Source organism: Balaenoptera musculus, chromosome 7, assembly GCF_009873245.2.
Source record: "Balaenoptera musculus isolate JJ_BM4_2016_0621 chromosome 7, mBalMus1.pri.v3, whole genome shotgun sequence".
Lineage (NCBI taxonomy): Eukaryota > Metazoa > Chordata > Mammalia > Artiodactyla > Balaenopteridae > Balaenoptera > Balaenoptera musculus.
Genome location: NC_045791.1, coordinates 5,899,819 through 5,924,755, shown reverse-complemented (window position 1 = coordinate 5,924,755; position 24,937 = coordinate 5,899,819). Strand labels below are relative to the sequence as shown.

Genomic DNA, 24,937 nt, shown 5'->3' with positions numbered 1-24,937 from the left:
GCGAGTTGCTCCCTGGGAGGACGTGGCCCCCATGCCTGGGGTGGGCAGGCCAGGCTGGGCCGGCAGAGGAAGGAGGTGCAGCTCAGGAAGGGTTGGGCGTGTCACCCAGGGGGGCAACAAGGCCTGGCAGGGGGGCCTGTGGTCTCAGGGAGGAAAGGGGACTTGGGGCCCGGGCGCAGGAGCCCTGTTTCTCTCCTCACGCCCTGCCCGGTGTGTCACTGAGGCAGAGGTTGGGCCCCGCAAGCGCTGGCCCAAGCCCCGCTTAGCTGTACCCCTCAGACTCCCACCCCACCCTTCCCCCCGTCCAGGGCTACAAGATGGACGACCTGCTGACCTCGTACGTGCAGCAGCTGCTGAGCACCGTGAACAAGCAGCGGGGCCCCCGGACCTCAGTCCCGGCCAATCCCTAGCAGCGGGGCCCTCTTGCCCATTCAGCCACCCTCCGCAATCGGGGGGTCCTGGTGGCACTTCCCGAGGGCCCTTCTCTGGGCCCAAGGCCTGCCCTCTGGTGGCGGGCTTTCAAGTCACCCTCTCCCCAGAACCCCCAGCACCACCACCCTGTGGCACCCCAGGGGCCCCCTCCCCCAGGTGCTGACTCTGAGGGCCGAAGGGCAGGGCCGGGACAGGCAGGCCTCCAGGCCGACGGATGGATGACAGGGAGGACCCGCCCCCGCAGGAATGTTCAATAAAAGTTCCGCGGAGCAGTGGGGAGCGTGTCAGCGAGAGACGAGGGCTGGGCTGGGGCTCGGGTGGGCAGGAGGTCCAGCAAAGGGTTCCTTCCAGGGAAAGCAAACAGCACTGCAGCCCGTCCAGTCCCAGCAGAGGACAGCTCCGTTCTCAGGGAGTGACTTCCTTTGTGTCTCCCTCCTCCCTTTCCTTCCACCCCCCCACCCCTTCCCTTCCTGCTTCTCGGACTGCGGAGATGCTTTCTACAGGCCCCTCTGCACACCTTTTCTCCTTCCCCCGCCCAGCACTGGACATGGGCTGCCACCAGGAGGGTCTGGTGGAGGTGGCCGCTGGCTTCGCTGCCCCGAGAGCGGAGCTGGATGCAGGGCCTCGGAGCCTGGGCTGGGCGCCCACGGCCCCGGCCCGCCCTGTCGGAGCCTGTCCCCCGACTCCACCCACCGGGCCAGCCTTCAGGGACTGAGGGTCTCTGTTGGCAGCCTGGCCCTGGGATGCCTGTCCAGTCTGGCGTCTGTCTCCCTAACCCCGTGGCAGCGTGTCCACCGCAATGTCACAAACCACACAAGCCCTGGGGTCGTGTAGAGAAGCCTTCATTCGTTGTGCAAGTGCGAGTCCCAACACCAGGGTCCCAGGCTGTCCTCCCCGGAGGGCAGGAACGAGCCGCCCACCAGAGCCCACCACCTCATGGCCCCAGGCCGTACCCAGGGAGTCAGCGCGTGCCCTGGCGGCGGGTGAGCGGGGCCCTCCTGCTGCTGCATGGGCTGAAGGAACAGGACTTGCCGGCCCGGTCTGGGCACGAGGCTCCTGCTTGGCTGAGCGCGTGCGTGGTCGGGGGACCGCAGGGTGGTTCCCCGGGGGCGCCCACCCACGTGGCCCTGGGGTCCGGGCGACCACCTGGCCGTGGGCTACACCCGTGCCACGGGGGGCGGAGGCTGGCCAAGCTGCCACAGCATGTGAGCCACGAGGCCTCCTGCGGGGATGGAACAGGTCAGGACAGGCCGGCCCAGGTGACCCTGGCCCTACTTCTGTCCCTGGAAGACCTCGGGCTGAGGCTGTGGACGAGGACCTGTCACAGGCTTGCCACGCCCAGGCCCCTGCCCCGTGGCCTCTGGCCTCGTGGAAGGAGGGCGGGGAGGGACGGGACGCCTTGTGGCGGGGAGGAAGAAGATGCTGAGCAGAGAGACGGGCAGGGGGAGGCCACAGGTTCGGGCAGCGGGGGCAGGCAGCGAAGCCGCGGGGGGCAGGAGGACGACGGGCCGGGAGCGGGCGGCGGGCGGGCCTCTCAGGCGGGCTGGAGGCCCGCGGACTTGGGCTGCGCCCTGCGGGCTGCCAGCTCCGACAGCTTCTTCAGCCGCTTCTTCAGCTCCAGCGGGAACTTCTCGTAGCACCTCTTACACACGGGCTTCATGTCGAACTCCACGAACTTGTTCCTGGGGAGGAGGGGCAGCGGCCAGGAGAGCCGCGGTCTCCTCGGACCCCCGGCCCAGAGCCCACCACCTCCCCCTGCCGCAGCCTGTCCCCCGCCAGCCGGCCAGGCCCGGGGGGCACCTTCTGGCCGGACGCCATGGGAGACGAGGAGATGGGCCTCCAGGCTTCCCTTTCTGCCTAGAGACTTCTCTTGAATGCAGCAACTCCAGAACCTTCCCTCTTGTCCTCAGAAGCCGGGCCGCACCTCCCCTCCCCTCACCGCTCCAGCTGGCCTTCCCCCCTTGGCCTCCTAGGTGAGGTCTGGCTCCTCTGGCTCTGAGCGCGCTGCTCCCTGAGCCGGAGCGTCCCTCCCTCCCAGAGGCCAGCGCCCTTCCGGGTGCTGGAAGGCCGTGTGACTTTTCCTCCCTCTGTGCCCTGGGGGGGGTCCCTGGACCTGCCTTCTCGGGGCTGGGGCTGCCCCTGCTCCCACTGCATCCCCAGGGAAGGTCCGATGAAGAGAAGAGCCCATGGCAAGCCGACTCCAACCCGAGCCCCCAACGGGCCCCAGGAGGCGGGAGGGGGACGCCCTGCAGGTCTCCGCCCCCCTTGGCCCCCGACCCCCGGGAGCCAGCACGACTTACTTCAGGGTGAGCCGGCTGTTGCAGGTGGAACAGGAGAAGCAGTGCACACACCAGGCCTTGTTGAGGGCCGACACCACTGTGCGGGGCAGATGGGGGCTTAGAGGCCCCCCCAGGCCAGCCACAGGCCCAGCTGTGCACACGGAGGGCCAGCTGGGCACGCAGCTGCAGGACCCACAGCCCAGAGAGCGCGGGGGAACGGGGCCTGGGGCGGGAAGGGGGCACGGGGACAGAGGGGCCTTACCATCGCCCTCGATCACGTGGCTGCAGGTGTAGCAGACGTCCCCGAAGAGCTGTGGACAGAGCGGGTGTTAAACAAGCTGCAGGCATTTGTGCCCCCAGCCCGGGGCCAGGGGTGTGGCCCCCACCCACTCCCACAAAGGGCAGCTCTCATCAGCCACCTGGGCCTCCTGCCAGGGCACAGCCTCAGGCCTGAGGGCCCATCAGAACTACCCCCTGGGAAAGACAGCAGGTGGAGGCATTGCTCCCCCTAAGGCCCCTTTGCTCCCGCCCATGTCCTGAGAAGTGTGGGCAAGGCAGTAACCCTGTCCTCTGTGCCAGAACAGCTGGGCAGCTTTGCCAGGCCTGGCAGGGGGGAGGAGATGGTGGTACACGTCACCCCGAGAGCCCAGGACTTCACACTGCCATCTCATTCAGTGCCCGGGGCAGGCCTGGGCCACAAGGCACGTTTCTCAAATGGGGACACGGAGGCCCAGAGGGCTGCCCCGGTCCCGAGACCCTGAGCTCACCAGCCTGGCCTCAGCACCCACGGCGGGGCCCCGGGGGCCGCCCCATGTCCTCTCCTGCCACTCACACAGCCCGCGCCCTGCCGGCTCCCCGCAGCCCCCGCCCCCCCTGCCCCGGGCCCTACCTGGTTGTAGTGGGTCTCACAGTAGGCCAGGCCCTTCTTCTCATAGTGCCGGTGGCCCAGGAACGGCTTCTCACACTTGGCGCAGACAAAGTGCTGGGGGGGGTGGGCAGGGAGGGCAGCGTCAGGCCTGGAGCGCCTCCCAGCGCACAGCCAGGAAGCGGAGGCTGGTGGGCGGGGGGCCTCGCTGGGCTGACACCTCCACGGACTGCTCCTGGTCAGCAGACCCCACCCCTTCCCTGATGCCCGGCGGCGCTGCATCCGCCCCGGGCCCACGGGGCGCCCTCGGCCCCCGTGTCGGCGCTGGCAAGGAGCCCGGGCCGTGGCGGGCTGCACCGTCTGCTTCTGGCGCCCACCTCTACAGGCCCAGAGTCACCGGACACGCCTTCCGCCCGTGGAGGCTGCGGCGTGTGAGGATTCACCCTCCCCCAGGGGGCCGGGGGCCGCGCCAGGACCCTCGCAAACAGGCCGCCCAGGGCAGAGACTGCGGGACACAGAGCTGGCCCGGTCACGGGCTTGCACGCCTCCCTGCCAGGTGGTGTCCCTAAGGCCATCAGAGCCCCCGGCGCAGGGGTGAGTGTTCCCGGACAGCCGGCCGGACACACCTGAGCACCTCGCCTGCAGGTGGGCCAGACACGCAGCCACTTCCGTCAACCGCAATCCCACAGGGCACCCCGGGCCAGTGTCCCCAAGGTGTTCTCATGACTTTGGAATCCTCTAGAAGGCCAGGATGGGGAGGGAGGGAGGGGGTGTGCCTGCGCGGCCATGGCCTGTGGGCTCAAGTCTCCTGGGTCCCGTGGACAGACCTGTCCCAGACCAGGGGTGAGGAGGGGTAGCACCCAGGAGGAAGGTGCCCGCTGGGAGCCGGCCACGTGGCCTGGGGGCTGGAGGGCGTGTGGAGGGGCTTCGGGGCCAGGCTGGCTGGGGACGGGAGCCGGGGCGCCCACCTGCTGTCCGGGCTGGCCTCGCTCACCTCCACGTGCCACTGCTTGCCCAGCGCGTTGACCACACGGCCCTCGATGGGCCGGCGGCAGGCCCCACAGATGGGGACACCCATCTTGTCATGGCAGGGCAGGCAGTAGAGCTCGCCCTTCAGCTCACGGGCCTCTGCAGTCAGCTCCTTCCTGGAAGACAGCGTGAAGCCCCCGGGTGACCACCCTGCCCTTCCGTGGCCTGTCGTGCTGGGAGGGTCACCCCAGCCCCTCAGCGCCAGGGAAGCAGCTTCCTGAGACACGCCCGCCACCTCCACCCCCCACCAGCTCAGTCCCAGCAGAGCGCCCGGGACAGGCGCTGCTTTCATCTCTGCTCTCTCTGGAGACTTCCTGTGCCCCAGACGGGCCCCAGGGCACAGGATTCCCGCCCGGCCCTGGCAGAAGGCGGCCTGTGTCCGGCACAGATCTGTTCCCCGGGCCCCCGCCCTCCAGACCAGACTGGGCGTCTGGGACTGGCACGAGGGGATGGCTCCGTGGCCTCTCCTTCCTCCCTCATCCGCCCCACCTCACGCTCACCCTCCGCACCTGTGATTCCCTCCTCTCGGCTTCACCGGGGGGCCCAGCCCTCCCTCACCCACCCTCACCTGTGAGTCCTCCCATCAGCCTCCCCTGAGAGACGTGTTTCCTGCAGCAGTGCCCTCCCGGACCCATTCTACCTGCCCCTGCACCCCACTCTCCGGACGCCCCTCTCTGCCCCCCTAGTGCTCCCCTCCCGCCCCGTCACTGCCCCGGGCGGCCGGACCCCCTCCACCCGGCTCTCCACCTTCCCGGTCCGCCGGGCCCCGGCTGTGCCCCTACCCGCAGTGGGTGCAGCTGAAGTGGTCCGGGTGGTGGGCATCATTCCTGAACATGAGGGGCTGCTCGTCGATGACCAGGTGGCAGCGCTGACAGATGTACTTGCCCAGGTCCTTGGCCTTCTCACGGTTGTGGCAGGGTCGGCACAGGTGCCTGTGAGAAGTGAGCTGGGGGTCAGGGGCGGAGCCGCTCCTCTTCCTCCCCAGGCAGCCTGGGCCACCTCCCTGGAGAAGACGCCCCCAGCCCCCGCCCGCAGCTTGAACGGACGCCTGCCGGGAAGCCTCGGGGGCTCAGCACGGTGGTCCAGAAAAGCAAGCTAACAGTCCTGCGGCCGGGAAGGCCACGGGTGCACCCTCTAAAAGGAGCCTCTGCACGGGACAAAGGCCAGAAGGAAACACGGCAGCATGCTGGTGTTTGCCGTGTTTGGACAGTACAGCAACTGTGGTGCTTTTCTTCTTTACGCTTTTTCTGAGCCTAGGACATCGTGTGTGGACGAGAGCAGAAGTTTCATGGATATTTGCTGAAAAATTCATTTTATTTTTCAAATGTCTTTTAACACACACGAGTAACCGTATAGTGACTTTCGTGCCCAGCCCAGGGGCCAAGGAGTGCCAGGCCCGTTGGGCCTGCACGCCTGCTTCCTCAGGGGTCGGCCCGACAAAGAGGAACCCGGACGTCTACAGGCCCTCTCTGTCTCCAAAGACAAGCGCAGCTGTGTCAGATGGAGGCCCCCAGACCCAGGAACTGTCATCACAGAGTCTTTTTTGTGAAGACCTCTGAGGAATTTCTGGTGCTGCTCCCTCCATTGGGCCACAGCTGCGGTCTCCACCGAGAGAGAAATCAACATGGTTTCTGTTTCCTTGGGCCTCAAAGGCGGCAGCAATTTAGATTCAGGGTCCCCCGGCGAAGACGCACAAAGGCCCCAGTGCACTGCTCCCATCCCCCACCCGCCACCCAGTCTGCAAGTGCTCTCAGCATCCGGGCCCTCCTTCCCTCCCTTTCCAGGTCCCCAACCCACTCTCACCAGCCTCCCGGCCACCTGATACCGGTGTGGGCCTCTGTTAGAGGCAGGTCAGGGAGTGCACTTAAGCGATGGACTCTCAGACTCAGGAACCCCCAAGCAGGTGTGGTGGGCAGATCCTAGGTGCCAGGGCAGCCAACTCAGCACCCACGCCCTTGACCGCAGTGCCTCCTACCGCGTTTGGGTCTGGACCGCCCTGTGCTTGCCCTGAGTGTGTCCTAGCTCCCCGGGGTGAAGGGCAAGGGGCCCAAGGGAGTGCCCAGCAGCCGCCTGCTAAGCCGCTGACCAGCTCCCAGCTGTGCTCTTCTGGACCCTGTGTGCCCCACCCAGGGCAGCGGCTCAGGACAGGTCTTCTGATGCGTACGTGGGTGAATGGTTGTAAAAGACAAGAAGGGAAGGACGGCGGGCGTCATCTCCCCACGACGACGTGGCCACAGAGACTGGAAGGTCGCCTCCTGGCCTGGGACCCCCGGCTCACTCTACCGGCCCAGGGGCCACAGACGTGGCCCGTGGCTTCAGTCCCCATCTCCCTTCCGTCCCCAGATCCCTGAAGCCCAGTGGGTTCTCCCCGCCCCACTCTCCCCCAGACACCCCGTGCCCCAGCCCCATCCCAGGCCTCCTGCCACGGCGGGGCCTCGCCACTCCCACGCCTGCCGCCTACTGCGTCTCTGCCACAGACAGGGCATTTATTCCCTACAACCCCACTCCAATCCTGGTGACTCGTCTTCAGCAGTAGGACAACATGCAACCCATACGGAACGCTTTTTGTTTCAAAGATATAGAAATTAGCGCAACTCCTCAAAATTCTGTTGCAACGGTCAGTGCCCTTAAAACCACTGCCATCAGTCACCCGACAGCAGCCAGCCAGACTCCCACATTTCAAGTCACCGTGAGCCAGTTCTCCCAGACGGCCACCCCGGGCCACAGCGGGGAGGGGGGCCGCACACCCCACCGGCTCCCAGGCATGACAGAACTGCGCAGTCCCGCTCTCTTGACGGAACCCCAGACGGGAAACGTCTTTTCAGCAGACCTGATCCCAGCACCAGATCTAAGGGCAACCTGCAGAATTTTTTCCCAGGTAGAATGAAGATGGAACCTAAGAATTTTACCACTGAGCTGCAACAGAAGAAGAGAACAAAACACACACGCTTACAGCCTGAGTTTTAGAGTGACACACGCTTGAGTCCAAATGCGGGCTCGGCCACCCCACTGGTTTGTCATTGGCCAGTTACCTCACCTCTCTGAGCCCCAGTTTCCTCGTCTGTAAAATGGGCAGTAATCCCAAGTGCACGGGATTGTGCGAAAGAAATTCAGACATTTCAGACAGTACTTGTGGCAGGTACTTCCCAGTGATGGCTGTGTACATCTTTCAACCTTGTAACTAAAAAGTTTTTTAAAGTCTTTTGAAATTAGGAATGGTGATTCGGTTCCCTGTGTCACCGGACGCATCATTTCGGGAAAGACGGGGAGAACCAAGCTCTGCTGGAGCCGTCTCAGGAGCAGCCACTGTCAACATCCAAACGCCCCGCAGACTCCCGGACTCCCAGGAGGAGCTGTGGGGCAGGTGGGCGGCGGGCCACAGCGACCCTCTTCCCAGGCTTCCCGTCCGGAGGAGGAGCCCACACAGGCGAGGGCCAGGCCTCCGGGTCCCCACAGGCACAGACAGCGCCCCATTATGAGGCAGCCTGCAGCTGGGCCCCGCTCGAGATAAAGGCCGTGATTTATTCCGCACACCCAAGCGGGGCCTCATTATATGGGGCAGGACACAAGGACCCTAAGCAGGCGTCCTGAAAGAGTCCCCTCTCATTGGACCGAACGAGACTCCTCGGCCTCCCACCCTCCCCATTCACAAGACCCCCTCTGCCGATGGCCAGTGCGGGCTTGGGCGCCCAGGCCCGTTGCCATGGCGGCCAGCCCCTCCCTGGCCCCCTCCCCCACCCCACCCCCCCAGGAAATTACCCTGATCTGAAACGTCCTGTTGTGTCTGTCGGTCCCAGCCAGGCCTCCCACCCGGCCGGCGCCCACTCTGCGGCTTCGAAGACGGTCGCACACTCGGCCTCTGTGACGCTCGGTGGCCCAGCTGGGGGCGGGGGGGGGGGGGGGACGGCTGGGACACACTGGAATATTCACGGCCCAGCGGCAGCAGAGGCAGCTAGAGGAGTGGCCCACCACACAGGGGACCCCTCAGGAATGAAGCGGCCTTTCAGGGCCCGAGGGGCTGCAGCCTCGCCTCCTCTCCTTAAATAGCCAGCCGGCCTCCAGCACAGCTGCCCGGAGCTCACCACCCACCCACAGGCTGCAGCCCACCTGCCGCCCCAGACCCGCCGAGAGAGGTAAGGGCAGGGCCTGGCGGGGCGGGCGGGGAGCTCAGGCCCAGCGGGGGCAGAGTCGGAGCAGGGCAGGGACGCGAGCCCAGCCCCGTCCCCCAGAAGCCTCTCTGTGGTCGGGCTACGACCTAGTTATCCAGGCCGCCCGGTCTGCATGAGAGCGGCGCACAGGCAGCGTTCCCGTCTCACTGTCGGGGCTTTTAAAGGAAGGGTGAGCGCCCGGCCTGCGGTCCCACGGCTGCAGTGACAGCCCCCGGGCGCCTCACCTCGAGCCAGGCGGCTCCGGGAGGGGCCGGAGGAGGAGTCAGGAGGGAGAGGTGCTGGCGGCGCCGATGCCGGGAGACGGCCACCTCGGCCACCTCCCGCCACCAGGCCTGCCCACGTCCCCTCCGCGGAGGCCAAGCCCTGCGCCTGACCCACGGCCGGGGCCCCAACCCCCCAAGGCCCGGGCCAAACTCCATGCAACCCAGTCGCCCTGGCCGAGCAGAGCGACACATCGAGGGGCAGCGAGTGCGGACGCTTCTAGGGACCCGCGGAGGGGAGCGGGAGCCACTGCGGACCACGCGGCGGGACCAGCACCAAAACTCCTAACGTGGCGGAGGGGGAGAGAAACCCCGACAAACCAGAAACGGCCTGAAAGCATTCTGAAACCAAGTCTGCGCCCCCAGAGAGAGCGCGGTGCACGCAGCCTTCAGGGGTGGGAGGCGGAGGGCACGGGGCAGGAGCAGAAAGCAGGCGCTGGCCCGCCCACCAGGTGCCACCTGGGCAGGCACGCGGGGCCCACGCTCGGTTCGCTGCTCTGCCGTCACCACTGTGCTGCTTTTTGAACAGCGGTGGTACAAACTGTGTCGCTGGTCCTGGGGCCAGGCCCCCCGGGGGCGCCGCTGAGCCGGGGAGGAAACTCCAGCACGAGCTCTAGCAGCCGGGAGCTTCCAGCCTCCACGAGAAAGGCAGGTGGAGGTGTTGGCTGTCCCCGCCGGGTCCTCCTGACCTGACTTCCTACTCCAAGGCCGTCACCCGGCCAAGTGACCCTGGGCAAGTTGGCGGATGCTGAGCCTCCGTTTCCTCATCTGTGAAATGAGGCAACGGACGCCTGCCCCTCAGGACTGGGGTGCGGTGTCCAGGCAGGCCCGCCGCCTCATGCCGGCCAGAGGAGGTGGTCAGTACCTGTGAGTGGCCCTCACGGAGGGGCACGACTGCACCGCCGCGGGGCACAGCCCGGGCCCGAGGTCAGCCCAGAGCGGAGGGCACCCAGCTCAGCCCCGCCCCATCCCCAGGTTTCCAACAGGACCCCTCCCTCACTTGGCCTCCAGACCACCCCCTTCAAGTCACACACACCTGGACCAACAGGCAATAATCCCTGTATCAGAACTTCAGGCAGCCTGAACCACTCTGGAGCCAGGAGACATCATCTGGCCAGGGGAACTGCCCTGGACCCCTTCAATAATTAAAATGCGGTATGATTGGGCAAGCGCCCGCCCTCTGCTTGAGGACGACTGGCCAGATGCTCTCTGCCACTCAGCCACAGCCATCTGTGGGGAGGGAGGAGCCCAGGGCCCCGGTGGTGGTGAATGAGGCATGAAGCTGCTGCCCGGCCCGACAGCCCCTCGTCCCCGCAGTCTGGACCACCCTCCCTCCCTCTACTATGGGAACCCACGGCTGGGGACGGCACCCAGCCTCCTCCTCAGGGCTGACGTCCCCACGCCGTCGGGGCACCTGTCAGCCCCTGCCAGGGCTATTATCATGGGCATGAAAGCGGAGGCCTAAGAGCCAGGGGAAGCTTGCAGACAACTTGCCCCACGTCCTGCTGCTCGGCGGGACACGCCGCTGCGCAAGCTGCTCGTCCCTGCTTCCTGCTGCCCCCCTGCAGCCCAACCGCACAGGCAGGGAGTGGAGGTGTCGGGAGGCGGGGCTTCAGGGGAGCCCCAGAAGCTGCGCTGCAGGCAGGGGTCGCTAGGCGGAAACCCCAGGGCGTGAGAAGGCCCTGGCAGCCAGCTCCCCGACCCCCACTCGGGGCTGTGGCCTGTGTGGGGTGTGGACAGAGGGCGCTCTGGCCCGGCTGTCCTGCCTTCTCCTGCCCACACCACCTGGTCCCAGGCCTGGCGAGGGAGGCGGGGTGTTAGGGACCTTCCCTCTCCTTTCTGGATCTCCCGAGTTCAACAAACTCAAAATAGGAATCTGTTACTCTGTCTGCTGGGGCGGCAGCAAGGGTGACCCACTCAGACCTGGGGTCGGCAGACAGAAATGGCTTGTTACCAAGGCCAGCAGGGCTCCGAGCTGCGCGGCCTCTCAGGTGTAGGTACACCAGGCGGGCGAGGCCAGGCAGAGACAGGCCGCCTCCCTGGGCCCCGGGCCTCTCTGGGGCTGCAGATCTTGGCCAGAAAACCCTGGAAGGTCTCTCTACCTCTGGGAAAAATGGCTCTTCCTCTCCTGGCAAAGAATCCGCCTCCTGGTAGTTAAACTACCCTGGGTGGTAAAATACCCGCTGCAGGCCTGGGGCCCAAGGGCTTTCTAAAACACAGGTCTCCCCTCATTAAGATGCCTAACGTGGGGCTGGTGGGCTAAGTCCAGAAAGTTCAAGAGACCTTGGGATCCAGGCCCGGATGTGCCAGCAGACAGAGCAGGCCTCTGCCCCCCTGACACTCTGACACTGCATTCCCAGCCAGGCCCTCCTGTGGCGGGTGCCGGGTGCCGGGAGAACTGGGGAGCCGGGTGGGCAGGCGGGTCAGGGAGGGGTACGCAGGGTTCTCCCGAGGCTGAAGAGGAGCTGGCCGAGTTCCACACACCGGGCCCTCAGGAACAGGTGACCCGGCCACCCACCCATGAGAAGTGGGGCTCAGGGGCCCCATGCACCCCACCCCTCAGACAGCACACGGGGGAAAGGGATAGAAAACGTGGGGCTCCTCCCTCCGCCCTCGCACCCCCCCAGAGCCTCAGACAGACGGGTCGCCATGCTCTCCCTGTGGTGCTGACTCCATCCCCCAGGCCTGAGAGGGGGCCTTCCGGGTCACCAGGGTCCAGCGAGGGCCCTCACACGCCCTGTAGGGACGTGGCTGCAGAGTGGGGAGCCAGCCCCAGCCGCAGGTTAGCACCCAGTCCCTGCTTTTGGTTTTGCTTCCTGCTGGAGTGCAGAGAGCCTGTGACGCCTGCCCACCCCCAGCTGGACCCAGGAGGTGTCCCCAGTGGCCCCCGAGGCAATGCCGAGCATGGAACAGGGTCGGGGTCGGCAGGTACCGCAGGCTTCCGAGGGCTCACGTCTGCAGAGGGTGACGGCCCGCCGGTCGCAGGCTCTCCGGGGCCTGTCTGCTTGTTCCCTCCAGGCTCAGCCCCGGGCTCGACCTCCAGCCAAAGCATGGATGGCCTCGAGGTGGCTTCCCCAGGCCTGACGGCCAACTCCTCCCTGGCCCCCCCGGAGCACTGTGGCCAAGAGACGCCCCTGGAGAACGTCCTCTTTGCCTCCTTCTACCTCCTGGATTTCATCCTGGCTTTTGTTGGCAACTCCCTGGCCCTGTGGCTCTTCGTCCGGGACCACAAGTCCGGCACCCCTGCCAACGTGTTCCTGATGCACCTGGCCGTGGCTGACCTGTCCTGCGTGCTGGTCCTGCCCACCCGCCTCGTCTACCACTTCTCGGGGAGCCACTGGCCGTTTGGGGAGATCCCGTGCCGGCTCACCGGCTTCCTCTTCTACCTCAACATGTACGCCAGCATCTACTTTCTCACCTGCATCAGCGCGGACCGCTTCCTGGCCATCGTGCACCCCGTCAAGTCCCTCAAGCTCCGCAGGCCCCTCCACGCCCACCTGGCCTGCGCCTTCCTCTGGGTGATGGTGGCCGTGGCCATGGCCCCGCTGCTGGTGAGCCCACAGACGGTGCGGACCAACCGCACGGTGGTCTGCCTGCAGCTGTACCGGGAGAAGGCCTCCCAGCACGCCTTCGCGTCTCTGGCCGTGGCCTTCACCTTCCCGTTCGTCACCACGGTCACCTGCTACCTGCTCATCATCCGCAGCCTGCGGCAGGGCCCGCGCGTGGAGCGGCGCCTCAAGAACAAGGCGGTGCGCATGATCGCCGCGGTGCTGGCCATCTTCCTGGTCTGCTTCGTGCCCTACCACGTCCACCGCTCCGTCTACGTGCTGCGTTACCGCGGCCACCGCACCTCGTGCGCCGCCCAGCGCGCGCTGGCGCTCGGCAACCGCGTCACGTCCTGCCTCAGCAGCCTCAACGGCGCTCTCGACCCCGTCCTGTACTTCTTCGTGGCCGAGAAGTTCCGAGACGCCCTGTGCAGCCTGCTGTGCGGCAAGAGGCTCGCGGGGCCGCCCCCCAGCGCCGACGGGAAGACCAACGAGAGCTCGCTGAGCGCCAGGTCGGAGCTGTGAGCCGGCGGCCACCGCCTCCTCCCCAAGGGCCACCCCTCAGACCCACCCCCGAGGAGGAGCCCGCCTCCGCCCCAAGCGGCCCCCGAGGAAACAAACTGCAGCCTCAGCGGGCCACCGCCACCTGCTCCGAGGCCCGAACGCATCACCCGGCGCTGAGTTCTGTCTTCTCTGCCACGCAAATCCCTGAACAGGGAGAACAGAAGGGACCAGACGGCCACCCCCCTGCGGAGACTGGCCCTGCTCACTCACAGCTACAAGACACTCAGCAGCTTCACCCCCTGCTGCGGGGGCAAGGAGGCCGGAAACATTCCTGCACAATGAGCGTCTTTCTTTCCCGAGTGCCGCCTGCCTGCGAGGTTCCCGGCCTCCTTCCCCCGACAGAGACAGAAACGCGCGGCGGTGAAGCTTTGCAGAGAGGACGCGGGAGACAGCTGCAAACGGCCCACCGGAAGAGGGGGCACTGGAAGCTGGGGGGCGGGGGGGGGTCTAAAGGTTTTCTCTCAAGTGCAAGGTGCTTTGAGGTCCCTTTGTGGCACCTTTGCCAAAGGACTCTGCGTTTAGGGGACACAAGCTATAAATTAGAACCCAACACTGTAGGCACATTTCAGGGTGGTCACCAGGTGACAGCCAGCAACACGGGCGGGGCCTGTGAGGCACGTCAGCTCTCCATCCCTCCTGCCAGACACCCACACACAGACCTGCATGTGCCCGACAATCCCCAGGGCTTCTCGGCAGCTGCCCAGTGCCTCCCGAGTCCCGGTGGAACACACGCTATGGGTGGACGGTCACAGGGAGCTGAGCTTTGTCACCGCCGGGCGGCGGGGAGGGCAAGGCCCGGCCTGTGAACCCGGCTCCCACTAACCCAGACCCAGCAGGGGCAGAGCCCCACTCCTTCCCAAGAGGCTTCCACCAGTCCCGGCGGGCCAAGCTTTGAGCTGTTTTGCTCATAGGGTGGCCTGTATCGCCCTCACCGGTCCTTTTTTGTACTTGATTATACTGATCATAAACATAACCGTACTTTAATAACTGAAGGTTATTCTGTTTGATTAACACAACTCCCTCCCCAGAACTTTTCTTCCCTCTGACCCAAGAACGGCAAAGCGGAGGCAAAGGCAGCAGTGTGGACTGTGGGTCTGGGGGCCCTACGGTGGGCCTGCCCCGCGCAGACTCTGAAGTTCTGCCCCGTGGGCTTCAGAGCGCCGACCTGGGCTGGAGGGTGCGCGTAGGGGCCCCGCGCTCCTTGCATCACAGCGATACTTTACTTTCCTGAGCACGTCCAGCCTCTTCCGGATTTTTCCAGCAGAGCACCGGAGCAGGGGTCCCAGCATGAGCTGCGGCTCAGGCGCACACCCGGCAGGTGACCCCACAGACCAGCATGGGACCCCCCCCCGCCCCGCTGCACTGTCTGCTCCCCGATGGTCTCTCAGATCCGCACCCACCACCCGGGCTGATACCGAGTGCTCTGCAGACACCAAGACGGACAACACGCGTCTCTGGTGGGGCAGGCAGATGGGCGAGATCGCTACGGCAGCGTCAGGAAGGGGAGCTCAACCGGCACCAGAGAATGTGACAAGTGCCCGGACAGGGGAGGGCATGGGAGGCAGACCGCTAGGGCGCTGCTAACGAGGCCGGCCTGCTCTTCCCCGAGGCCTGACTGTCGGCAGAGGGGAAACTCGCAGTCGCTTGGTTGGTTGGGCTCTGTGGCACTTGGGGTGCCTTCTGGACACCACGTGGAGCTGGCATGTGGGCAGTGGGGTATGCGGGGAGAGGTCTGGGGGGGAGGCGGACATCTGCATCGCCCAGCACACACTCACCATGTGAGGCAGCCGGACTTTGGGCCCAGGGCAGAGCCCCAGGGGAGCCCAACATGGAGAGACGGGCGGAGGAAAGTGAGCCAGGAGAGGAGAGGGCCAGCGCAGCTGTGAAGTAGGAGGAGACTCCCAGAACACGGGGGCCTGGGTGCCCAGAGAGGAGCAGGAGCTGCCGCAAAGGCCGCGGGGACACCGCCCAGCCTGGGCGGCGGGGAGCAGACGGGAGGACCCGGCTGGAGGGCTGGGGAGGGCTACAGGGAATCGCTGTGGAAAGAAGGCTCAGAGGGTGCTTTGAACCCTGGGGGCCACCGAGCCTGAGCCGTTAGAAAGGGAGAGAGAGCGGACCAGAGCCACGAGCCCCCGCTGGAGAGGGTGTGTGGAGTGAGCAGGGCTTTGGGGTGCAGGGACACGGCCCCCACTCTGACAAGGCAGTGGGGCGGCACAGATGCCGGGCGGCAGGGGTGCCCATCCCTCGGGGAGGGGGACGGGAGGTCCTGGCTGTGGGCGTGAGGGTGCAGGGACAGTGCGGGGTGGGGGGTGGGTAGGAGGGGAGGAGAAAAGAGCAAGTCTTCGTGGAAGGTGACAGCTTAGCCTGCTGAGGAAACCTGGGCCTCAGCTGAGTGCCGTCCCTCCAGCAGCGCTCGTGGGGCGTGAGGACGGAGGTGGACGGCTGGGGTCAGCACTGAGGGTGGCCAGGCAGGCAGGACCTTGACTCAAAGCTCCTCATCCGTGAGGATGACCCACGCACCCGCTTGGGCCGCCTGTACGCTGTCAGCCTTCTCCCAGGAAGAGCCCCGAGCCTGGGTGGCCCCCGACTCACCGTCCCTCCCTCTCTCCAGGCTCCGTCCTCACCCGTAGTCTGGACAGGGCTCTCCTGTCTGCCTCGCGGGGACAGGGCCGCACGGCAGCCCCACCCGCAGCCTGCAGCGCCTGGACCGGGCCTGGGCCTGTGACGAGGGGCCCGCCTCACCTGCCGGCGTTCTTCACGAAGCCCAGGTCGGCCAGCTCCACATCGCACAGCTCGCAGCGGAAGCACCCGGGGTGCCAGTTGTTGTTCATGGCCTTGATGACGCGGCCGATGATGAACTCGCCTGGAGGAGAGAGGTTCCTGCTCGCCTGGTGCCCTTCCCCTCCGCGGCCCCCTCCCAGAGCCGGGAGGGCGGTGCCCGCGGGAGCCCGAGGCCGGTGCTCTGAGAGGCAGGGCTCTCTGCCCACCCGCCCCCCAGGCGGCGCCGAGGCCTGTGCGGCCCTTACCGCAGGTCCTGCAGCACGGAGCGAACAGCATCTGGAAGTCATGTTCGCAGTACTTCCGCCCTTCGAGCTGCAAACGGGGCCAGCAGACAGAGGACAAGGAAGGCACTGTCATCCCCCGAGCTGCGCTGGCCGGTCTGCTGGGTGAGGGCCTGCCCTCGGGGAGGCTGGACAAACACCCCACTCTGTGCACCTGCTGCCACCACAGGAAGCGGGGGTGGGGGGCGGGGAGGTTTCCTGGAGGAGGTGATGAGGAGTGGAAAGGCAGCAGGGGGTGGGGGTTCCGAGAGGAGGGAATTCCAGACAGTGAGCAGCCCGTGCAAGGCCTGGAGATGGGACGGGATTGGCCTGTTCGACCTGGGGAGAGTGCAAAGCGAGGGGCCTCGAAGAAGCTGGCAACTCAGCAAGGCCAGCCCCTCAAAGGGCCACTGCCGCTTGCAGAAGATCTTGGCCCTGTTGGTCCCAGGAACAAGCTGAGGGCTGGGGGCGGAACTTCAGGCTGGGGAGGGCGGGGATGGAGTTTGAATTCTGTGTGTCCCTTGGCCCTATTTCCTGTGTGAGAAGTCCATTCCCCCAGGGGCCACAAAATACCCAGGGAAGGGACACAGAAGGAGGGACACAGGAAGGGGGGCAAGGGAGTCCTGCAGCCGCTGTCCGCATCTGTCTGGGCAAGGAGGGCCCTCACACTGGCCCCAAGAAAGCCTCTGCTTTCTTCTCCCTTGATAACTGTATTTGGTTTTCCCCTGTTCTCTAAAATGAGTGTCTTATTAAGCTGCACCTGGCTAGAGCCCTAGCCAGTGACCTGCAGAGGCAGCAGGAATTTAAACTGTCGTAGGCACATCCACAGCGCCCTGCCCACATCACACCCCCCCCCCGCCAGCCCCGCCTGCATCATCGGCCAGCATTTCCCAGGAGGCACCACAGGCAACAGCAACCCCTACTCTGCCAGGCAGATCACACACCCCACAGCCGTCTACCAGCCCGTCCCATCAGCTTGGAAATCTATCCAGCCTCCGAGCACTGCCCTGGTGTGCTGGTAAACATTTCACAACTGGTTCTGAGGCTGCCTTGTAGCGTTTGCCGATTTCTATGGTGTAAATATTCCCACCCGTGGTCAATTTCAAGCTACCAACAGACCTCCGCATGGAGCTGAGAAGAGACGTCAGTAGCCACCATGGTACAGTGTTTCCAGCACACAGGCATAATAACAAATCATAACCTCAAAGGCATAGCTGATCGTGAAATGTAATAGAGTAATTAGGAAGTGGTGAGTTTTGAGTTTCTGTTACCTTTGTTGTTTTTTTAAATTAATTTTTATTGGAGTATAGTTGCTTTACAATGTTGTGTTTCTACTGTACAGCAAAACGAATGTTACCTTTGTTTTTAATACAGTTTTATCTCATTGTATGTTTGTATCATTTAACTTTTAATAATGGCTGTGTTTAACAACCGGCTTGCAAGACTGCTGAAAATTTAACAATCTGCTCCTGTGACCCAGTGCAGCCCAGTGTAGGCCCCTTCACTTCCATCTGGATTACGGAAATAATGGGCTTCTGGTCCCACCTTTTCTCCTGGCTTCTGTCCCCGCCCGCACACAGTCTCTCCTCAGCATAGCAACCAGGGGTCCTTCTCTAAGGTCAGACAGACGATGTGACTCCTCCCCTCCAGACCCTGCAGTGGTTCCTGCCCCTCCCAGAATGAAAGCCTAAGGCCCCACGAAGGCCCACGGGGTCAAGCAAATCTGCCTCCCCACTCTCATCTTCTGCTGTTCCCTCTCCTTTGCTCTGCTTCCATCACACCGGCCCCCCACTGCTCCTCAAATACCTGCATGCTCCAACCTCAGGGCCTTTTTGCACGTGCTGTGTCCTCTGCTGAGAGCTCTTCCTGCAGGTGCACGCTGCTCCCTCACCTCCTTCAGGTCTGCTCAGACATTACCTTCCCTGATCACCCACCGCCCCCGAGATGCCTTACAGCCAGAGCACTTAGCACCATCTGATACACGTGGGTTATGTTTACTGCCTGACCCCAGGGAGGGTAAGTGCCACCAAGGCAGGGCGTTTGCACCCCAGGGCCCCCCAGCATCTGCCCAGAGGTGACAGGATGAACGGTGACTCTCCTCCAGCACCCACGGCCACCAGGAGAACACTTCACGTCTCACAGGTAAGGGATGGGGCCCCGAGGCGTGGCCAGCAAAGTTCTCAGGGAGCACCGCTCGGCTCAAGGGCTGGCATGTCTGCCTCATCCTTCACAAGAGGACCACGGCCGGGCACGGCCCACAGGCTGCCCGAGGGCCGACCCTGAGCTGGGTCCGGGGCTCAGGCTCCGAGAAGGCGGCGGCGAGGGCCCCGGGAGCATCCTCACCTCGTAGAAGAGCCCCTCGGGGAAGGGCCGGAAGCATTGGGCGCACACGAAGCAGTGCTCGTGGTACAGCTCTCCGTTGCTGTTGACAATCCGCTCGGCGGGGGCGAAGCGGGCCTGGCAGCGCTGGCACACGGCATTGGCCAAGGCATTGGACATGTTACTGGGCGGGAAGAAGGAAAGGGCGGGTCAGGGCCTGAGGGCCGCACTCGATGGACACACTTTCTGGGGTGAAGACGGCGCTGTCCTCAGCCCGGGTCGGCCTTGGCACCGCAGGGACTGAGTCACACAGTCAGGGCCACGCTTCCCGGCACCGGCTTGGGTCACCCCGCGTGGCTGTCACCCATCCCTGCAGCTACCGTGTGCCTCGGACACGTTAGGTGCCAGCGCAGGCCAGGCCACGGTGGCCTTCCCAGATGACAACCGTGCGAGGCCAACGCAGCACCTCCATCTCCCAGCTGGACAAGCGGAGGCCTGGAGAGAGTGACCCGCCCACCACCAGGGCCACAGTGGGTGGAGGCAAAGCCGACATCAGAACTCTGGGGCCCCGACCTTCCCCCACACCCTGCAGCCCCCGGTGCCCCACACAAGGGGTCAGGCACAGGCCAGGCCGTCGCCGGGCTCACGCCGGCCAGAGCAGTCACGGCTCAAGTCCGGTGCTCTCACTCACGGGGCGGCCGGGGCTGGCCCTCGCTCTCCAGGCCCAGACACCCAGCCGTGGAAGGACCCTAATCACGGCCGTGGCCACGGGTTACAGGCCGTTAGATGACGGACACACAAGCTTTCAGCAGGGTGCCCGGCCCACTGTAAGCCCGCAGAGGACGGTGCTGTGCTTGTCAGTGTCACTGACCGGGCCCCTAGGCTGCTCGGTCATGGTGCTGGGCCATCTCTCGAGGTGTCAGGGACACCCCGGCTTCCTCCTGTGCCTCCTGTCACCCTCTCAGGGAACCAGAATGTCTCCGGTAGAGACTGTCACCCAGACACAGGGGAGCGGCTCGGTTTTTACACACTTATTTAATCCCCGAGGCCACCCTGCTTTCCTAAGGCTCAGAGAGGTTAAGTAACTTGCCCAAACTCACAGAGCAGATGACAGCGTCCAGATTTGAACACAGATTGGTCCGACTTCCATGGCTCTTTTCCCTGCACCGTGAATTAGTTTCAAATCACCTGCACCCCCAAAACATATAACCACCCTACCGTGGAGAAGGTGAGATTGTGAACACTGGGGATGGGCGCAGAGTGCGGAGCGAATCCCCTCATCCACGGTGGGCAGCTGCCGTCCCCGGGGAAGCGGCAGGCATCCTGCCGGGAGGCGTGGAATCCGAACTGAACTACAGGGGAAATGGCCATACAGACAGACGTGTGCCGGCTCCAGGCTGGGGCCCCAAGGCTCAGGTGGGAGCCTGGCTGTCAGCCCCGACAGCCTCCACAAACGCCCGGCACCCTGATGCCTGTGCCTCTGGCTACAAGGGCGGCAAACAGATTTTGTCTCGTGTCAACTGGGTGGGCACAGAAGGAAGGTCAGGCTCAGGGAGGAGAGATGTAACCCGTTGGCCACATCGCGTAGACGCGTGCGCTGGCACGCGGCACGTCTCCTGAGAACATCTTTTCAGCCTGTTCCGCCTCCCGGGATGCTGAAGCCCACCCCTCCCTCACGGCCACAGCACCGGGAGGAGGTGGGAGAGGGCTCCGCCCTCAGGGGTCTAGGTGTGGACAGTGGGTCTAGTGGAGGGTCGCTGCCACGTGGACAGACTGGAAGCCGGCCTGGGGCACCCGGGCAGGACTTCCTCTCTGCTCTGCTGGACGAGCCCTCGTGGCAAGGGCAGGGCCGGTAGGCCCCTCGGCAAGCCTTGCCAGGCAAGTGGAGCGCTGCATGCCTCTGCCTGCCCTCAGGTGTACTTGGGGGACCAAAGCCGTCTCCTGCATCCGTATTTAAGCCAAAGGGGCAAGGAGGCAGGACAGTGGCAGGAGGCGTTGGGCAGAGCCCAAGGTGACAGGGAGGCTCTGTGCACAGTGGCCACCACCCTCCTCTCCAGCTCCCTGCTGATCGCCACAAGGCGGAACAGACAGGGCAGGGACTGACCAGTCGCCATGGGCTGGGCTGGACTCCGTCAGCACAGGCATGGTTTCCTGTCCCAAGAACACTGTGAACCTGGAGGCCTTGTTCTCCCCAAACACACATACCCAAGGTGGCTGGGAGGAAGTTCCAGTGCCTGGCCATGAACAAGACCTTGGCAGGTCTTGGAGTAGTCAGAAATCAACAGGAAATCCTGTGACTCTGAGCCTGGAATTCCCCACTCAAAGGACCCAGAAAATGAAGCCAAAACAAGAATTCAAGTGCAGCCCCAGGCTTCCAGATTGTTCCAGACCTCTGGACCCTAACCAAGCGAGTGCACAGCAGGCCCATCTTCGGTTTGCCTCTCCAGAACCCCGGCCTCCCCGCACGGCAGACATTCAGGGACTGCATCTCCACGCTGTCACCACGGCAGCCAGCCCCCAGAAGAGCAGCTGGCCCTTCACTGGTCTGGGTCTAGTTCCCTGGCTGGGTCCCTGGGAGTCTCAGGTCAAGGATTCTGCCGTCTGTCCCCTACACACCTCGCAATAAGCCCCGGCACAGACAGGTGGGGTGCGGGGGTGACCACCTCCCCCCTGCCCCACCGGCTGCCCCAGCCCAGGTCTCGGGCAGGTGCACCCCCGGCGTCACTTCTGTAGCTGCATCCCCACGGCCCCTGCTCCGGACCACAGAGAACACCCCAGCCCACTGGCCAAAGGCAGGGGGATGGGCAGACGTGCCCACGTGCCGGACAGCCGGACCACAGCCCCGCCGGAGAAAACGCCAGCTGTCCCCTGCAGGAGGAGGCCGCTCCGGGCTCCGCCCCACGAGGTTAAACGCTGACAGCCCTAGCCCGCAGCCGTGCCCCTGGAAGGTGCCAGCTCCTCGGGGCCTCATTTCCCCATCGGCAAAGAGGTCGCCAGAGGAGCAGGACCCGCCGCGCAGAGCTGAAGCGACGCACTCGCTGCCTGCAGCGCACGTACAGCGCGCGGAGCACAGGGCCGGGCAGGCCAAGCGCTGGATACAGAGCGGTTGTTGCCGGCAGCTCAGGGACCCCCCGCGCCGGCCCAGCAGCGCTCCCTGCGAGGACTAAGGAGGGAGACACGCGTGCCACGTCCTCCTTCACACATTCCGCCCAAGAGCCGGGAGCACAGTCTGCCCGGTTACCCGCAGGGAGACACCGCCGCCCCGCCCCCGCCCCGGCTGGACAGCACACAAACACTGCCGAGGGCACGGCCACCACCTAGAGGCCAAACCCTAGAGCTGGGGGGCGGGGGGGGCACACCTGTGCTGCCGAGCGGGGCCCGTGGGGATGCCGTCACAGAAGTGCCCGCTCCCTGAGACGGGCTGGGGCAGCCAGTGGGGCAGGAGGGAGGTGGTCACCCCCACCTACCCTGTACCCTTCTGCAACCCTCCGCGGCACCCCAAAGGCTCTCAATCTTGACAGCCAACGCAAGCCTATTTGTTGCAAGACGTCACTGAGCTCTAGGCTGGGGTGGGCTGGAGGGAGTCCTCTCTGAGCCAGGTCCTTGTGAGGGGAGGGTGCTGGTTCCAGATAAGGAAACTGACGTGCAGAGAGGGTCAGAAACCTGCTGAGGTCACACGGGATTGGACCCGTGCTCTCTCGTCCCCTCAGCTCCTGGTGGCATCACACAGGCATGAACATTCAAGACTGCTTTTTCAACAACCCCAGACCATCCCCCACTCCAGTCTCCCACCCACCAGAGCCTAGAAAGCCAGCGTGAGGGCCCGGGAATAGGCAGGGGCTGGCCACAGGGGTCTTTGCACACTCGAGGGTGAGTCCGTGTCGCTGAGGCCAGGTGATCCCGCACAGCAGTCAGTCACAAGCCAGAAGCTCGAAGAAACATCGAGCTGAGGTTAGCATATGAACGTGTGTGCGTGCGTGTGTGCACGGGACTTTCCTGAGGCCTGATCTTCACCATCAGCCCTGCCCTCCTTTCATCTGGGCCGAGTTCTTGTGCTGCATTCATACGGTGAAACCAGCCTCCGGCTTGGCCTCTGGCCCATCAGGGCCCTGGTCGCCCACTCCCGGCTCACTCCACAGATGTCCAGGGTCATCCAGAGGCCAACCGGTGAGGGTTCCCGTTCACCCAGGTAAGTCACTTGGCCTCCCGCGCTCCGGATTCCCCACCGGAGCAGTGGGCTTGTCCAGTGCCCATCCTGGTGTGGCCCCTGGTGAGGGAGGGGCCTGAGACACGGATGCAGGTGCAAGCCCGGCTACAGCAGATATCCCGCGGGTGGCCCTCTGCAGCCTCTGCTCCCCGCTCCCCACCTGACGGCCTCCCAGACACCTTTGAGGGCTCAACCCTCAGCCCCGCCCCGGAAGGCTGCCCTGGCCACGCGCGCACCGTGAGCACACAGTGGGCCGCACTTTCACCGCGGAGCATCAGCCTCTGGGTTCGCTCTCCTCCCCTCCCAGACCCGCCAGGCCGCCCACCTCTGTGACTGCTGCTCTGTCTCCTCCCTGAATCCCCACCCCCTCCCAAACCCCACCTCCTTCCCACAGCTCCTCCCCCACGCCTCTGGGGGTCCCACCTGCTATTTTGATGCCAAAGACCCCAAGCCCACAGCCCTCACCGCTCTCACTCCCTGCAACTTCAACATGTCCAGGAGCCCCTCCCCCAGCCCCACCCTCACTCCGGGGGCTCCACCATCTAAGTGCCCCCTCGGGCCCTCCCCACCAAGGCTAACTCATCCTCGGAGATGCCCTGAGGTCCATCCCGTACCCACAGGTTCCCCCTGCCAGTCCCAAAGGAAGCGCTCCTCATTTGTCTACACTGGCAGTTCTCCCCGGGACAAAGCAGTTCAGGCTTTAGAGTCAGTCCACCCTGGCTTCAAGTCACAGCTTAGCCATTTTTTGGATGGGTGATGTCAGGCGGGTTCCCTGACCACCCAGGGTGCTCATCTAGAAAGCGGCCAGAAAGCGGTCCGAGTCTGAAAGCAGTCGTGGCGGTTACCTCGGGCACCTTATCTGAGCGCCCCATCCTAGGCGCCCTGCCCAAGAGCGCTGATCCCAGGACCGCAAACCCGGCTGGATTAAGCTGCGCCCTGCCCCCCATGGCCGCCACGCCAGGCGCTGTCCCCACGCCCGGGGCAGCCGGGCCGCCGCCGCCGTCGGAAGGGCCAGGCGGGCGTCCGAGGAAAGGCCCGCGGCGGCAGCTTTCCGGCCATTGTCCCCCGCGCCCCCGCCCTGCCCCCGGCCACCTACCCGGGCGCGGCGGGCGGCGAGCTCTGCCGGTGCTGGCGCCGCCGGTACAGCCCCGACGCGGCGAGCGCGCCCAGCCGGGCGGCCATGGCGCGGGCCTCCTCCTGCCGGCGCGTCGCGGGCCGCCTGCTCCGACCGGCCGTCGGACCCCAGCCTCGGAGGGCAGGTGTGGCGGCGGGCAGCCACCAACGGCCGGGCTGGGCGGCCGGACGCCCGGCGCGCAGGGGGCGCCTCGGCCCCCACCCCTCTGCACAGGAGCTCACGTTACGCACTGCGATCTCCAAAGGGCAGCAGAGTCAACTCCGAATAGAAAGGATATTGTTCCCGCCGCGGGGGCAGCACAGTGAAAGCTGAGGCTGGCAGGGTTGGGTCCAGGCTGGGGAGGGGACACGCTGGGAAGATCCCAAAGAGCACTGAGGTGAGAGGTCCAGTCCACAGTGGCAGGGCAGGATGCCTGGAGATCCCGGGTTGCCAGGAGCCTCCGAGGAAACCCTAAGCCCCCTGGACATGCTGACGATGGTACAGTCATCTGAGGAGGGCAGTATGGGACTGAGCCGGGTTAGGAATCCTGCAAACAGTCAAGAAGCTGATGAGGGATTCCTACACATGCCCACGTTTGCCTTGTTCCCTTCCCTGAGAACCTGCAGCCACCTAGGAGACCCAGACCAGGGCAGCCCGGTCCCTGGATCTGGCCAGCAAATAACCATCCACCCCAAAAGAGGTCCACACTGTCAAAAGCTAGAGGGCAGGCAGCCCCCCAGCTCACCACGGAAAGCAGAAGCTGCAGGATCTGATGGAAGACCACCAGGAAGGCACCGTTTCCACGCATTTTTACCTAAAGGGACTGGCGGGGTTACTGTGGTCTCAGTGCAAACACCCACGGCCGGCATCTGAACTGTGGCCACTGCTGGCCGGGCGGGCACCACGATCGGCATTAAATAAGGATCCAGAGCACTCACAGAAATCTATACCATAGATTCCATTTCCCTGGAAAACCTTTCTAGTGAGGTCAGGAAGCATGAGCAGTATCTTCCTCTGCCTTCCATCATCATTCCAGGGTGCTGGTCCTCCACCACTGGGGCAGGAGGAAACTGCGGGGATCCATTGAGACTCAGATGCCAGTCCCAGACACCG

General features: G+C 64.9%; 3 protein-coding genes across 6 annotated transcripts in view; 2 read left to right on the top strand and 1 right to left on the bottom strand.

Annotated features, from left to right (window-relative positions):
- The window catches only part of MYO7B (myosin VIIB), a 103,116-nt gene extending 102,426 nt beyond the window's left edge, over positions 1 to 690 (top strand). The window contains exon 48 of the mRNA XM_036856979.1: positions 309 to 690. Within this exon, the coding sequence (XP_036712874.1) occupies positions 309 to 410 (102 nt within the window). The 3' untranslated portion in view covers positions 411 to 690. The remainder of the gene's footprint in view (positions 1 to 308) is intronic.
- Positions 691 to 1,258: 568 nt separating this feature from the next.
- Positions 1,259 to 24,937, bottom strand: part of LIMS2 (LIM zinc finger domain containing 2) — a 35,747-nt gene continuing 12,068 nt past the window's right edge. Inside the window, exons 1-10 of one of the 4 annotated variants that reach the window (XM_036858018.1) lie at positions 24,639 to 24,711; positions 18,528 to 18,687; positions 16,170 to 16,236; positions 15,886 to 16,006; positions 5,388 to 5,537; positions 4,571 to 4,721; positions 3,601 to 3,693; positions 2,974 to 3,022; positions 2,733 to 2,808; positions 1,259 to 2,114 (exon numbers count right to left, since the gene is read on the bottom strand). In XM_036858018.1, the coding sequence (XP_036713913.1) occupies positions 1,967 to 2,114; positions 2,733 to 2,808; positions 2,974 to 3,022; positions 3,601 to 3,693; positions 4,571 to 4,721; positions 5,388 to 5,537; positions 15,886 to 16,006; positions 16,170 to 16,236; positions 18,528 to 18,683 (1,011 nt within the window). In that variant the 5' untranslated portion in view covers positions 18,684 to 18,687; positions 24,639 to 24,711 and the 3' untranslated portion in view covers positions 1,259 to 1,966. Of the gene's footprint in view, positions 2,115 to 2,732; positions 2,809 to 2,973; positions 3,023 to 3,600; positions 3,694 to 4,570; positions 4,722 to 5,387; positions 5,538 to 15,885; positions 16,007 to 16,169; positions 16,237 to 18,527; positions 18,688 to 23,806; positions 24,193 to 24,638; positions 24,712 to 24,937 lie in introns of those variants that run through there. The other 3 variants (XM_036858016.1, XM_036858017.1, XM_036858019.1) reach the window with 3 other exon arrangements.
- On the top strand, positions 11,253 to 15,874 carry GPR17 (G protein-coupled receptor 17). Its single transcript, XM_036858014.1, has one exon. The coding sequence runs from the start codon at positions 12,085 to 12,087 to the stop codon at positions 13,102 to 13,104; it is 1,020 nt and encodes a 339-aa protein (XP_036713909.1). The 5' UTR covers positions 11,253 to 12,084; the 3' UTR covers positions 13,105 to 15,874.

What these genes read in the sequence shown, in the direction of transcription:
- GPR17 (XM_036858014.1), top strand. Translation starts at nt 12,085, where the DNA reads ATGGATGGCCTCGAGGTGGCTTCCCCAGGCCTGACGGCCAACTCCTCC.